Below are 15,784 nucleotides of genomic sequence, written 5' to 3'. Positions count from 1 at the left end.
AAATTAGCTTGATTGCCATGAATGTCACAAGAACAATATTGGCCAGCCAGAGCATCAAGAATCTCTCTCTCTCACACACACACACACACACACACACACACACACACACACACACGCGCGCACACACGTGCGCACGCACACGTGCACGCACACACACACGCACACACACACACACACACACACACACACACACACACACACGCACACACACATAAGTGTGTCATGACGTGAACTCTTGTAGTTTTGCTGCGAAACACCCTCCAGTCCTACTTCCCCCTCACGCATCTCATGCATTTTTCATGGCCGTGGTGTCCCAGCGGAAGGCCCGTGTGTCCGAGAGAGGACATGCCCTCATCCCACTTACAGGCACTCATCTTTCTACATGGTAAACCCTTACCCCACCATTAGGTTTGTGCAGCTCTTGCCTATATACATCTTCTCCACTTATCCCTCTTGTTAGAGGGTGGCAGGGAGATCCAGTAAGAGAACATCATACCATTGCCGAAATGTCAACCCTGCAATGTGCTCAACCCCCATGTGCTTACTCAGTGGAAATTCCTCTGAATAAGCATGACAGCTAAATGCTTACAAATGTGAAATAGGAAATTTACTGGTCATTCAAGCAGGCAGCTCTGCTGCATGATGCACATGGTTTAGATAAGATACATGTTTTCTTTCTCTTTCTTTCTTTCTTTCTTTCTTTCTTTCTTTCTTTTGATTCTTTCTTTCTTTCTTTCTAACTCATACATATCATTTAGCCTTTCATCATTTCTTTTATACCAACCTCTTAACATGTTTTCAACATCGGAGATGGCATGGATAACGGGACCATCACGTCCACGTTGTCGTTTACATCACTAGCTTTTACTACAAGCCCCAGCATGCGTAGCTCCTGTGTGCTGGTGATGTTGCTACATTCAGGTACTCCTCGTAAATCTCGCATCTACAGCCGATAGTAGGACTTGTCCTTCAAGTGCTTTTTGGTAGAACGCTAATCATAAAATCAAATGAACCCTTGTTAGTTAGACCCTTGTAGTAGTAGTTAATTTGGTGGCTTTTGTTTAATTATAGCAATAAAAAAGCAGTGATACGTTCACGTTGTGCTGCAGAAATTTGCGTCAGGGTTTGGTTTGGTTTATTTGGACTTGTCAATTTCAAAATACAAAAGCTGCAACAAGAGACACAAAAAGGAGGGGAAAAACATGTCAAGAAGTAATGTGCCAACTATAGAGCCAAAAAGCCAAAAGACTTGGGTCTTCTCTCACTGATGGAAATAATAAAGCATTGCCTAATTGAAGGTTTAATTAGGGCTACTTTATTAGCCAAACAAGAGGGGAGCTTAATGCACTAAAACAAATTGCAACTAAATGTCAAACAAAGAAAAATGTGAAAATAGAAACGTGTGCAACATCAGCTGTTGATATATCTTGCATCATGCTCTCCGCTCCCTCGGCAACATAGGACACAGAAAATCCCACAATCGTTTTCGGATCGTTCGTGTGCGCTGACCTCCAAAAGTCCCATATATCCGACAGCACCTGAAGGCAGCACATGTCTCCGTACCACTACGAGGAGCAGCCAGCAGCAGCCAGCAGCGCAGCAGCAGCAGCAGCAGCACAGCAGCGCTTTCTCCCTCTGTAAACCTAAACAATGACTCCTACTACAGAGCGGAGGAAAGCACGCCAATAGAATGCGTAACACAGCACAAATAACCTGTTTTCCGCTGCTATTCCGACCACTGACTTAAACATGTGGATACCTACAGAGCACGAGAAATACGGCGTCGGTAAGTTTGTGCCTTTTACGTTTAAAAACTGTTGTCCTTTACGTTCAGTCGCGTGCGTGTGTAGCAGGCTATGTGTGTGTGTGTGTGTGTGTGTGTGTGTGTGTGTGTGTGTGTGTGTGTGTGTGTGTGTGTGTGTGTGTGTGTGTGTGTGTGTGTGGATGAGCTGGATGATGAGCTGCTGAACCTACGATGATTATGCAGCTGCATGAATTGTTTTGAGTGATTTATCAGCTCTGTTACAAACAGCCCGGCGTGATCTGATGAGAGCCCTCACTCACTGGATTTCATCTCGCTGCCACATTGTAAAGCACGGTTGTCGCTCTGACCCCCCATGGCTCACCGAATGAATACGGTACTAGCTACATTTGGATTTTCCACTCACTGGCCTCTACCCCCCATTGCATCGTCAGTGCATAACCTACAGTAACGTTATCCTACCTTTCAAGTGCTTTGCTCTTGTTGTTGGAAAAAAGCAGCAGTTACACCACAGGCAGTTGCAATTGCTCTGCCACTATATGCCACATTTTGCTCTTCGAAAGAAAGAAAGAAAAATATCTGAGATTATTTGACTGTATTTTGGGCTGGTTTGGAAAAGCTAAGAGCATTTCTTTCTGGCTGTACTGTATAGTGCTCTGGTCTGGAGGTCGCTTTTGGACCTTGTGCAGGCTAGGTCCTGGAAATGTGAGTATCCTACTGTAGTGTATTGCTCCAGGCTGTATATCAAACACTGAAGTGAGACAAACAAGCGACCACACAACGCAACTGAGCCAAATGTGAGCACAAAAAGCCACACACACTTCTCTTTGCCCTATTGGCGTGGTAGGAATTTGTTGTGCGCTCCTCTCTCGACCAGCAAAAAAGGCTCATTCAGATGCGACCGCTGAGAGGCGGCTTAAATGTCTCATAATAATATTCCCTTGAGATGTTGGGGCTGTTCTGTGTGATGCTCCATGGAGCCTCCTACATGCTCTCACAGCCCTTACGAAAACCAACTAGTGGACTAATCCAGTAATACTGATCATTTCACAAGGATACTTTTCAAATACCGTATCACAGAAGGAAAAAAGTCCTACTTAATATCGAAAAGAAATAATAAAAATAAACAAAACATCACACCCAGGTGAGGTGGTGTTGAAGTAAGCGGTGCAGTTTTAGGAGCAGTCATCTGATCAAATGTAATATAAGCTCTGTGGAAAAGCTATTATTTCTGATGTGTGTTGTTTGTTTACTTTACTTGTAGGAAAACGTGCCCTCTACGACCTTCCTATCATGAGCTATGGCCATTTTCCCCTAACCCCGCCCCTTCCGTTGCCTCCCCCTGCCTACATCCCCCTACCCACTCCTCAAACCCCGAATCTCTACCACCTTCCTATCCCGAGTTCCTATCCTCTTCCCTAGCCCCACCCCTCATCATGCTACAAACAGACATCTCGTGCTACAAACGGACACACGTCACATAAGCAGCTGCACAACTTTAAAGATATATAATAACGTCACTATTAACAGACAAATGAGTACTGTAAAACACACCATAAGTCTCTCAATGGGAAATGAATATTGTAGGAATATTATTTTCCTTAGGGTGATGACTTCTAGATCCTAGATCATCTAGTACAGCACCCCTACAAAGTAGTCTTTTGGAGGACCAGTGTCTATTTTGTCTAGTACATATCTGGTTACACAAGTAGGGCCCTAGTAGGGCTCCTAGTCTGCTGTAAATATTGCTTATTATTTCCCTAAAATGTAAGTGCTGCTAGGTGCTTCTTCTACCTTGCCACCATGGCCTGAAATCAGTGAGGCACAATGAACCGGAACCTAGCCTTTGGCCCCTCTCCGTCACAGTCTGCTTCTGGTCACTTGACTGGTCTGGTTCATGTTTCCCCGGCGTGGACATGTTTCTCTTCCCTGTCCAGTCGAGTGCTAAAGACCTGACCTCAGTCACTGTGCAGTTATATGATACTTAATCCTATGCTAATGGGAGAGATCCCCCCCAGAGTCATCGCATCCCCCACATCATTTGATAGGCCAGAATTGATTGATTGAATTTAACGTCTTAAATCCACTTGCTTCCCTTTCCTGTCAAAGGTCACTTGGTTGTATAAAAGGTTTATAAAAGGAGATTTATTCTGAAGGCTAAATACCCTGCATTGTCCCCAAACTGCTACAGGGGGCCTTGTTAATTGGATTAAGGCTCTTTATCCTTTTTTCCTCAATATGAGCAATAAGACTCTTTTAATTGGTCGTGATTTAGACGTTACTCTGTGTGCTCTCCATTGTGATGTGACCTGTTCCTTCTGAGAGGAAGTAGGCTGTTTTTGTGAAAATCTGGTTACATGATTCACACACACACACACACACACACACACACAAGCATGCGCACACTTGCATGTGCACACGCACACACACACACACACACACACACACACACACACACACACACACACACACACACACAAAGGAGAAGGTAAATGATATGGTGAGAAGTTGTCTGATACTGCAGTTAAGGATTAGTTAGGATAACAACTTGTGATGATGTGTCAGCTTCAGCAGGTGAACTGGGGGGAATCTGAAGATCAAACAAGTCTGTGTGCGCTTTGCCATCAAGATCCTGTCTCTCCGTTTTGTTGATATATTCCATATTTATCAGTGACTGCATGGGGATAATGGCATCCACTCCATTAAGAGGATTGATGTGGTCTTGAGACAGATCTTTGCAGTGAATGTCGCTTGGTTTCCTGTGTGTGTGTGCGTGTGTGTGCGCACGCGTGCGTGTGTATGTTTTTGGGGGGGATTTCTCAGATCTCAGCCATGCTTAAACGATTTTCCGGTCAAGAGGTAATCCCGCAGAGAAAATGAAACACTTCACTCTTTCATATTGGTATTGCTGTGATTCTCGTTCCGTTAATGCAGCATGTGGTTTAGCATGTTATTACACATGCATAAGAGCAATATTGAGTTAAGTAGTCCCAAAATAGAAGACTTTTGAGCAGAAAAACCCCATCATACCAAAACGTTTATCCTTGTGGCAAAATAACCTCACACCACTAATGATCTTTAAATGACCATTGATCCCCAGATGGGGGGTCAGAGTTCACCATGGAAGTGAATTATTCAGGCCAGCAGGGGGAACAGCTGTTGCCTTTCCACAAGTCTGCACATCTTACCGCAAACCAGCACTTGAGCCGGCCTCAAAAACCTATCTTCATCGCTGTTTTCACTCCTCCACATATTTCCATTGGGTGTTTAAAAACATACAAGCTGCAGTATTGATGTGATATCTAAATATTGAAACAAATGGGTCGCTACGTTGGCCATTTTAAATGTGACTTCCTTAAGGTGCTTTCAGTGAACATTTGACCCCCTTTTGAGAGGGAGGCTGGGTAACTAAAAGGCCTTGGAATTCCTTGGATCTTATTTGATCTGGGGCCAAATCGACATGAGATGAGAACATCTCACCGTCTAATTGGGAGGTAGCAGCCTTTGATGTTGATTCGTCTTACCAGCCGAGTGGGGCCAACGAGGACAGCGCCTCTGTCACTGATGAAATATGAATGGAGTCTCGGCGAGTTGACATTAAGGCGCCCATTAGCCCACCATCGGAGTGATTACACGTTTTTATCCTGAAGCAAGAATGTTGGAAGATTGATGGGTTGGTGTTAATATCTGATTCCAAAATGGACGTGCGTGCCGGAGTTGGCGTATGGAGATATTGGATGGAGCCAAAGGGGAAAGTCTTTCATATCAAAGTCATTTCTCTAAGCTCAAAGATGGGTTGGCTTGCCAGTAAAGAAGGGATGAGAGCAGGGAAGAGAGGAGAGGACCAGTGGAGGTGTGGAGTCAAATGAAAGACACACTCACACACAAAGTCCTGTTCAAAGCTCCGTGAAGAGACGGCGGATAATCTGTCACAAACGTGTCTCAGGACGAGAACACACTGACTCAGCTGCTGAACAACTATTAGGCTGCATGTTGTCATTGTGTTTGGAGAGCTGGAGTAAATAGACACAGATAGAGAGGCCTTTCTCCTCGTTAAGGCCCTTTGATACAGCCAATCAAGCATGTCATTGCTCATCATAATTTAGACACATAATTAAAGCGTTTTAACGAGCTGGATTGGATCCGTGTGCGTGCGAGGTGAATTCTCTCTACCAAGCAGCGAGTGGAGAGGATTGATTTAGAACCGGAGCCCTGGGGAAAAAGGACCATGGTGCTCGCTCGCAGCATCAGATAAAGACAGAATGGAACAGGTCTCCTCATCCAATGTTCCCACTCTTGGCTGCAGAGTGGCGCTGGAGGCCTGGCTGCCATGGAGGGCCTATGTCTGGCCTGGGGCTTTTCCTGCTCTCCCTGCCTGATGTCACCGCTGCCTCCCTGGGGGAGGATGTCACTGCAGTTGATGAGGTGGGATGGGGATGGGGGTGGGGTGATGGGTGGTTGAGGGTGCTGGCGCGTGTCGTGGGGCGGGGGGGGGCTCATTGTCAGGGCGCCCCCCCTGCACCCCTCACCTCCCTCCACAGGGGATTAGCAGGTTGTTTTGGAGGCGGTCCTGTGTCCCATTCCACCATTATACCCCCATGATTCCCTAATGCATAAAGCCCCCGGGCCATGTATGGGAGAGGGTGGGGGGGGGGGGGGGGATGAGGGGGCGTGGTGAGCCGACGCCTACCAGCTTGTAATTGCTCTCCTCATTCGCTGCTTCGTCTTCATCTGCAGAGGTAGTGCACCCCTTCTCCTCTGCGTGCACATGCACACATTATTATTTGCACCCATACGAGTCCAGTGCAATCGTTTAGCATGGAGGGAGTTGCCACAGTCGAGAGAGAGAGAGAGAGAGAGAGAGAGAGAGAGAGAGAGAGAGAGAGAGAGAGAGAGAGAGAGAGAGAGAGAGAGAGAGAGAGAGAGAGAGAGAGAGAGAGAGAGAGAGAGAGAGAGAGAGAGAGAGAGAGAGAGAGAGAGAGAGAGAGAGAGAGAGAGAGAGAGAGAGAGAATATACACATGGACACATGACATATGACGGGCCCAGTGACTATTTTTCTCAGCACTGATTCACACTGACAATAATAGCCATTGTGACACAAACATGGTCTGAGACATGAGCACAGATTTGGCAAAATGCCTGCTGGCCGGTTTGTGTTATTCAATTAAATCCTGCTCTATTTACTATGGAGCCCTCAATTATGACGTTATGTAACCCTAAAAAATTACCTCAATTACATAAACACACACACACACACACACAACACAAAGCCCCACACTAAACATTGGTGCTTTGTTTGGTTTCTTTCTACACCACCAGACACAGGAAAAGGAGAACATGATTTGACCTCAGTTATGCTTTGTGGAAATGAGGACTTTTTTTTACCGTGTCTCTCTTGCCACCTCCTTTCACCTCTCCTCTCCTCTCAACACACACACACACACACACACACACACACACACACACACACACACACTCCCTGACCCCCTTCTTCACTGCGAATACATTTGTAAATCCCATTGGAGTGGATGGCACAAACACATCAATATGCTCTAGTTGTGCACGTCCACGTGTGTTTCTGCTGAGACAGGCAGCTGGGGGCTGTCCCAGCATGCTTTGCTGCGGGGAGATGACTGAGATGGGCTGGTGAGGTGACCCCTGCTTACTAGGACACACATGGCTACTGAATGGCCATAGCCTCAAATTGGCTTTATTGGCTAGTCTCATCTTCTCTTCTGTCTGTCAGTTCATTTCTAACATGCACATGGTGACCTGTCCACTCAGTGTTGTTGAACTAATGGGTGCCTGCTTTTGTGTTGAATAAGAACGGCCATATTGGAATGACATGATTTTTCTTTACCACCTGAAAAGAGTGGTGCAACAAAAGTAAAATAAATACAAGCACTTAAAAATAGTAGGTAACTCAATTAGCTGGATAACACTTTTAGGGATGAGATCTAATGTATTTGAGAGATATGATGACATTCATTCAGGTTTTCCTTTTTTTATCATTTTTGTTGTTGATTAAAAAAATTCCCATAAAAGCAGAAAAACATAAGAAACACAAACATCTACAATAAACACACAGAATACAAAATACTACATACACAAACAAATTCACTCATAACATAACCCCCCTCCCCGCAGGACCCCCCCCCCCCCCCCACCACCACCCCACCCACACATAAAAGATGGCTTACAGTACTGTGAGACTCCGCCCTCTCAGAACCCATTTGAGCAGATCAAAAACCGACACAGGCAAGGTCAACATACGAACAGTCCCCAACAAAGAAAAGACACACAGAACCATAGCTATCATGGCGATGCCCATGCTGCCCCCCATATTTTCCTAATTGGATGGATGTAGGGAGATTTGGACCTGTTGTACCTGTTAGGCTTGGTTTATTGTGATAGGCTGGCCTATGCCTCTGGAGTGTCCTGCTTTCCCTTCCCTTCCTCCATATCAATCTGTGACCCCAGAGAGGGAGAGCGCTTTGTGTCCTATTAGGGATTCAGCAGCTTTACTGATCAGTATAGCCATGCTGTAGTGTGGGCGAGAGAAGAGAGAGTGTGTGCACGTCTGTGTGTGTGTGTGTGTGTGTGTGTGTGTGTGGGGAGAGGGGGGGGGGGGGGTGACTGACGTGCCATTTTCCTAAAGGAAGGGCGTCTGCCTATGACAATCATTGTGATTGGCGGGTGAGAGTCTCTGTTTATGGGCATCTGCCTGTGACAATCATTGTGATTGGCGGGTGAGAGGAGCTGTTTATGCGTCAAGAGACACTTCTATTCTTGCTCATTTAAGGGAGGAAAAACGCACTGCTCTGTGCATCAGCGCCACTATCTGTGTCCTGGGGCCCTAAACCACGCTTGCATCTATCGATCATAAAGGAAGTGTACATTGATTTTGTGTGTGTGTGTGTGCGTGTGCATGCCTGCTTGTGTGTGTGACCCAGCACATTGTAATGACTGCAAAGCTTCCATAAACCTTACAAAAGGAGTAGTTGTGGTCCGTTCAGGTTAAATTTCTTATTATGAATATATTAGTGCAGCTTAAGAAAGTGTGAGGATGCCATCGAGACACTGCATGAAATAGGCCACGCCCATCACGGGGGAAAAGTTCCGTTCACTTCCAGACACCAGCGTCATATTCCTTGAATTAAACATAGCTAAAAGCTGTTGTGTGGTGGGCTGTGCAGACAACAAATGTAAAAAATCGCCAGTTAAAGTTTTGTTGTACTCCTGAGGAAAACAAGGAAGCCATTGCGAATAGGCGAGAAGAAAAATGTGGATGTTGCTGTCAATGAAGTGAGTTGGAGTGTTCATCTTCCGTATATATGATCTTTGTGTGCAACACCCGACCATGCACGCGACATAGGAGAACACCAGGATTGTGGGGGAGTTTGTGTTTTCCCCCATTTTGGGCGTGGTTTCTGAACGATGACGCGCTCCGCAGTGTCTCTATGCTTGGTTGAGGCGTGTTGTAAGGAAATAATAATGGCATTATTTATGAATGTTTAGTGTTAATAGCTAATGGCCATGGTTGCCACTGCCAGCCTCTTTAAACACTTGAATATAGAGTGGGCCTATTACTCTCAGTCACAGAGTGTGGTCCCTGTCACAGCAACAGTGAGTGTCTGGTCCAGTTCTTTGTTCTGGCTCAGTGGTGTAATAATCCATTTCTCTGTTGGATGTTTGACCTCAATCGGCTCAAATCTGCGATGGGGCAGTTTCCCCCTGTGGATTTACTATAATGACTCTAAGTTGAGCTAAGTGCCAAGATAGTTTTTAAGGTGTGAGTGTGTGTGTGTGTGTGTGTGTGTGTGTGTGTGTGTGTGTGTGTGTGTGTGTGTGTGTGCGTGTGTGTGTGCGTGTGTGAACAGTATAGCTAATGGGCATCCAGGTAGTGCAGCGGTAGATTCCTTGCCCACCAACATGAGGGTCGCAGGTTCGAGCCTCCGTGTTACCTCCGTCTTGGTCTCGCGTCCATACAGGCACAATTGGTCGTGTCTGCAGGTGGGAAGCCGGATTAAGGGTATGTCCTTAAGGAGAAAAGTCCTTAAAAAACGTGATTAAAAAAAGAGAAGAGTGCAGCTAAACTCTACTCTCAGTTTGAGTGAAAAGCAGATCAGCTCAGCTCAAGTCACTGAGGGCATTGAGTTGATCAGTATAGGGCAGCGGTCAGGATTAATGTCAGTGAGAGAGACAGAGACAGATAGAGATGATAAAAGGCCTTCAGACAGAACGCCATTGCCAGACCTTGACTGGGAACACACACACACACACACACACACACACACACACACACACACACGGTGCCGTCCACACTTTGCTGGCCTTATCTCCTCCTTCCACTTGGTCTTATATTCTCTCCTGCCTTTAATGAATACAAATGATTTTGTATTGCTCCTGTATTGAATCAGTTTCCCTTTGCTCTGTTTCCTCTCCTTTCATCTTCTCTCTCTTTCTCTCTCAATCTCTTTCCCTCTTTTCTCCTGCTCAATCTAACATAGTGTTTCCAGAGACAAGAGGTCTCACTCTCTCTATGCTTATGTCTGTCTCTCATTTTTCTCTCATCTATCTCCTCATCTGTGTCTGCCCCTCCCCCCCTTTTTACCTCCCTCCTTCTGTAGCCCACCTCCCTCTATCTCTTCTGTCTCAGTCACTCTCCCCTCTATCTCTCCTCCACCTGTGCATCTGTTTCTCCTTTTTACCCTCCCCTCCTCTGGATAGATATTCACCTGTCCCAGATATCCCCAGATACTGTGTGTGTGTGTGTGTGTGTGTGTGTGTGTGTGTGTGTGTGTGTGTGTGTGTGCGTGTGTGTGCGCGCATGTGTGTGTGTGTGTGTGTGTGTGTGTGTGTGTGCACGTGTACATGTGTGCCTCTGTGGACATATTATTTGTGCTTGTTTGCTTATGCATGCATGCATATATGCGTATGCGTGGTTTTTGTGTGTGTGTTTGTGCAAGCTGTTGTATTGTTGTCTTCATGCATGTGTTTGTGTGTTTGTGCATGTGTTGCTGGCTGTGTGTGTTTGCAGCGGCCTCAGTGGAGTGGAAGTCTGAAGATGATAAAGCACTGCCGTCGCCCCCACGGGCTTTGGGCTCGAGCTGTAGCTACTATCTTGCACATCTCTTTGTTGTGCTGCTCACTCACTCTGCTCCCCACTGGCTCTGATTGAATGTTTTCTTTCAAATGGCATTTTCCAAAATTAGATTTGAAAACAGTGAGATCTGCTCTTGAGGTGAAATGAAGTCAAGTAATTGCTAGCATAAAATGTAAAAAAAAAAAAAGTTCGAAATGGAGTCCTTGGGGGGCAAAATTCTAGCACTTTACAGACACTATTTTAGAGATATTGAATGATGAAGTTCAGTGACTCTTTTGCCCCTAAACGGATATGCAGTTATTCAATTAGATTTCTCTCTTTATTGAAATTGATCCTGCAAGGCTATACAGAGGGGATGCCAACACAAAACTCATTCCATTTCCCATTTTGTTATTAGGATCTATCAGTCATATATTTCTATGGTTTTAATTAAAGTGTATCAAGCAGGCAGACAGATGGCTGACTGTACCATTCTGTCATGTCCTGTTCTATTAGTTTCCTTTCTGTCACTGGTGTTTGTTTCACCAGTGTTTTCCTGAGGGAGGCGGAGGCTGAGTTCAGGCTAGCAGCAATACAGGTGACATAACAATGCCATTGGAAGGTGTAGTAGTGCCATCGTTGAAGTGACAGTGTGTTTCTTGTCTTTTTTCAGTCTATCTTTCTTCTTCTGTCTTTGTCTCTTTTTCTCACCTCCAAGTCTATCACTCTCTTTTCATCTTCTTTTCTGGCCCAAGTGATTTGACTGGAGGACCAGGTTCCAACTATAGCTAATGTAGAATTGATCATAAATCATAAAATCTCTATAGACACTAGACAGCCATGCACACTTTCAGTACACTCCCAAGATGGACTCAAGAGCTGCCGCAGTGCCATTGATCTGTTTTTAAACCTACCTTCAAACATACATTTTTAACCCAGCTGTTTCCCTGTCTCCATCACTCTGTCTCCGTCTCCATCACACAGAGGAGTGGATCAGCTGCTGCCTGGTGCTTCTGGGCAGCCGTTCTGACCTTGGCTGCTGTTAGCTGTCTTATTACCTGTTCGATGTGTGTAGTAGATGTGTGTGTAGTTAGTAGTGCAGCTGGTTGACGGTGTATATATAGCCTCTGTATATTTGCTCTCCTGTGTACCCTTTGAGCCGTGTGCTGGATGTGTTTCCTGCTCTGGCTGGGCCCCTGGCTCGTTGCTGTGGAGCTGACAGCCTGGCTCTCCTCTCGCTGTGGACCCCGCTGCGTGTGAGCCCTCCTCCACACCTCTCCTCACTTCCTGTCTGCCTGCACACAGAAAAGCCACTTTAGTGTCGCTTGACTTTCAAAAGAGCTTTTCATCGCCGCGAAGCGCTTTGCTCCGTCACGGCTCCTATTCCGTCCGCTTGAAGGCATTGGCGTGTTCAGGCCGATTGCAATTGATTTTTGTCACACAGCACTGCCTGACTGATTGAAATAGCTTTTAGTCTCTAAGGGGGAAGGTGTATAGGATCTATACAGTAGTATGCACTGGCAATGACTGTGAAACTCAGTGTTTCACATCGGGGGCGCTTTTACGATGTTGAAAGTTTAACATTAGCTTAGCCCAGCCCCGAAATCTTTAGATTTTCACCAGATCATTTTCAAGGTATTTCAGAGTAAATTTAATGTAAGATGTGAGACTCTGTGCTCTGCCAAAAGGCTCCGGTACTAGTTGTGTAGGCTGACTAAGACTTTCACAACATGAAATCAAAATCAACAAAATCAGTATAATCTGAATTCTCAATCAACTTTGTTATTATAATTTTTTTTCAGCAACAGGAGTAAAACGCTAAGACAAAATAAGAGCCTTGACGTTGATAAAGAGGTCATAATATAGATTGTATGTTGCCACTGCTTTGTTCAATTTAGAAAATTGACCAACCTTGGTCTCATAGCTGCTGCTTCTATTATGTGACAACTTAAGGGCTCCTTTTGAACCGTGACAAATTTGAAATGTGACAAACTGTGTTATTATTATGATTATTCCTAAACTGACTAGTCATTTCCTGCTGAACGATTCCCGTCAAGTCTTAAATTCATTGTGTGGGCGTCTGAGAGCTTTATGGCCTCAGAGTGTCTGTTTAATTCATCAGGTTGACTAAACCTCCATTCGCCTGCCTCTCTCCCTCCCTCTCTCTCGCTCTCTCCCTCCGTCTTTCTCTCTCTCTCTCCCTCCCTCTCTCTCGCTCTCTCCCTCTGCCTTTCTCTCTCTCTCTCTCTCTCTCTCTCTCTCTCTCTCTCTCTCTCTCTCTCTCTCTCTCTCTCTCTCTCTCTCTCTCTCTCTCTCCTCCTTCCAACCTAACCTGTCTGTGGGGATTGAATCCTGCTTGGAATGTTTTTCCCAGCTATGAGGACGTCTTTAAACAGTCAGAAACAGAAACGGAAGTTCTTAGTTAAAGACTTGTCCTGAAGTAATAAGCCCATAAACATAAGTCACTGGATCATCTGAAGTTTTGTTTGTCTGCGGGGAGAAGATGAAGAGTCTTCCTGCTTCCTCCCTCTCATCGATGATTGAATGGGGGCTTTTCAGCATTCTTCCAGCAGCACCAGGGGTTGGCATCGCGGTGCATTGTAGGGTTGATTTCCTTTGTTTGTGTTTCCTTTTCTGGACGTGGCACAGAGGATTCCTTCAGTTGATTCATTATGCCGGAGGTTTCCTCTCCTGTCATTAACGAGTCTGCTAACCAACACTATGACCTTTTAACTGTGAAGAGGAGTAGGCCTAGACATCTCATGGTTTATGTTGTGAAGAGGAGTAGGCCTAGACATCTCATGGTTTATGTTGTGGAGTAGGCCTAGACATCTCATGGTTTATGTTGTGAAGAGGAGTAGACCTAGACATCTCATGGTTTATGTTGTGAAGAGGAGTAGACCTAGACATCTCATGGTTTATGTTGTGGAGTAGGCCTAGACATCTCATGGTTTATGTTGTGGAGTGGAGTAGGCCTAGACATCTCATGGTTTATGTTGTGGAGTGGAGTAGGCCTAGACATCTCATGGTTTATGTTGTGGAGTGGAGTAGGCCTAGACATCTCACGGTTTATGTTGTGGAGTAGGCCTAGACATCTCATGGTTTATGTTGTGAAGAGGAGTAGACCTAGACATCTCATGGTTTATGTTGTGAAGTGGAGTAGACCTAGACATCTCATGGTTTATGTTGTGAAGTGGAGTAGACCTAGACATCTCATGGTTTATGTTGTGAAGTGGAGTAGACCTAGACATCTCATGGTTTAGGTTGTGGAGTGGAGTAGGCCTAGACATCTCATGGTTTATGTTGTGAAGTGGAGTAGACCTAGACATCTCATGGTTTATGTTGTGGAGTGGAGTAGGCCTAGACATCTCATGGTTTATGTTGTGAAGAGGAGTAGACCTAGACATCTCATGGTTTATGTTGTGGAGTAGACCTAGACATCTCATGGTTTATGTTGTGGAGTAGACCTAGACATCTCATGGTTTATGTTGTGAAGAGGAGTAGGCCTAGACATCTCATGGTTTATGTTGTGAAGAGGAGTAGACCTAGACATCTCATGGTTTATGTTGTGGAGTAGACCTAGACATCTCATGGTTTATGTTGTGGAGTAGACCTAGACATCTCATGGTTTATGTTGTGGAGTAGACCTAGACATCTCATGGTTTATGTTGTGGAGTGGAGTAGACCTAGACATCTCATGGTTTATGTTGTGAAGAGGAGTAGACCTAGACATCTCATGGTTTATGTTGTGGAGTAGACCTAGACATCTCATGGTTTATGTTGTGGAGTAGACCTAGACATCTCATGGTTTATGTTGTGGAGTAGACCTAGACATCTCATGGTTTATGTTGTGAAGAGGAGTAGACCTAGACATCTCATGGTTTATGTTGTGAAGAGGAGTAGACCTAGACATCTCATGGTTTATGTTGTGGAGTAGACCTAGACATCTCATGGTTTATGTTGTGAAGAGGAGTAGGCCTAGACATCTCATGGTTTATGTTGTGAAGAGGAGTAGACCTAGACATCTCATGGTTTATGTTGTGGAGTAGGCCTAGACATCTCATGGTTTATGTTGTGAAGAGGAGTAGACCTAGACATCTCATGGTTTATGTTGTGGAGTAGACCTAGACATCTCATGGTTTATGTTGTGGAGTAGACCTAGACATCTCATGGTTTATGTTGTGAAGAGGAGTAGACCTAGACATCTCATGGTTTATGTTGTGGAGTAGACCTAGACATCTCATGGTTTATGTTGTGGAGTAGACCTAGACATCTCATGGTTTATGTTGTGAAGAGGAGTAGACCTAGACATCTCATGGTTTATGTTGTGGAGTAGACCTAGACATCTCATGGTTTATGTTGTGAAGAGGAGTAGACCTAGACATCTCATGGTTTATGTTGTGGAGTAGGCCTAGACATCTCATGGTTTATGTTGTGGAGTAGACCTAGACATCTCATGGTTTATGTTGTGGAGTAGACCTAGACATCTCATGGTTTATGTTGTGGAGTAGGCCTAGACATCTCATGGTTTATGTTGTGAAGAGGAGTAGACCTAGGCATCTCATGGTTTATGTTGTGAAGAGGTGTTTATGTTTGCCTTTTTATGGTTTATGATCCAATTTATGTGATTATTGTCACTAGCTAAAATGATAACCATGTCCTCTTCATGCCTTCAGCTACCCAGTGTCAGAGGTAATTAAGATTTCTCACCAAACTGTAACTAAATGTTGAGCCCTAGTAGTTACAAAATAATTACAAAAATGTTGGAGCCTCTGAATGTAAATCAAATCCTTTTCCACTTACACTGCTATTCTATGAGTGATAGTGACTGATTTGTGGCATTCGTGCTTTCTTTCTTGTGACATTGCACTAATTCTTAGATGATGTAACAACAGTAACATTCTTGGTGTTAGTAGTATCAGATTCTCTTCCTCCT

At 44.9% G+C, this 15,784-nt stretch overlaps 1 protein-coding gene across 4 annotated transcripts in view; it reads left to right on the top strand.

Moving 5' to 3' along the window:
• The first annotated feature begins 1,663 nt into the window (after positions 1 to 1,663).
• dock4b (dedicator of cytokinesis 4b) overlaps positions 1,664 to 15,784 on the top strand; it is a 246,388-nt gene continuing 232,267 nt past the window's right edge. For all 4 annotated transcript variants that reach the window (XM_083632225.1, XM_083632228.1, XM_083632227.1 and 1 more), the window contains exon 1: positions 1,664 to 1,786. In XM_083632225.1, the coding sequence (XP_083488351.1) occupies positions 1,750 to 1,786 (37 nt within the window). In that variant the 5' untranslated portion in view covers positions 1,664 to 1,749. The remainder of the gene's footprint in view (positions 1,787 to 15,784) is intronic.

Source organism: Poromitra crassiceps (assembly GCF_964638095.1).
Source record: "Poromitra crassiceps genome assembly, chromosome: 2".
NCBI classification, from domain to species: Eukaryota; Metazoa; Chordata; class Actinopteri; order Beryciformes; family Melamphaidae; genus Poromitra; species Poromitra crassiceps.
The sequence above is the reverse complement of the archived record's forward strand: the minus strand, read 5'-3'. Positions and strand labels throughout refer to the sequence as shown.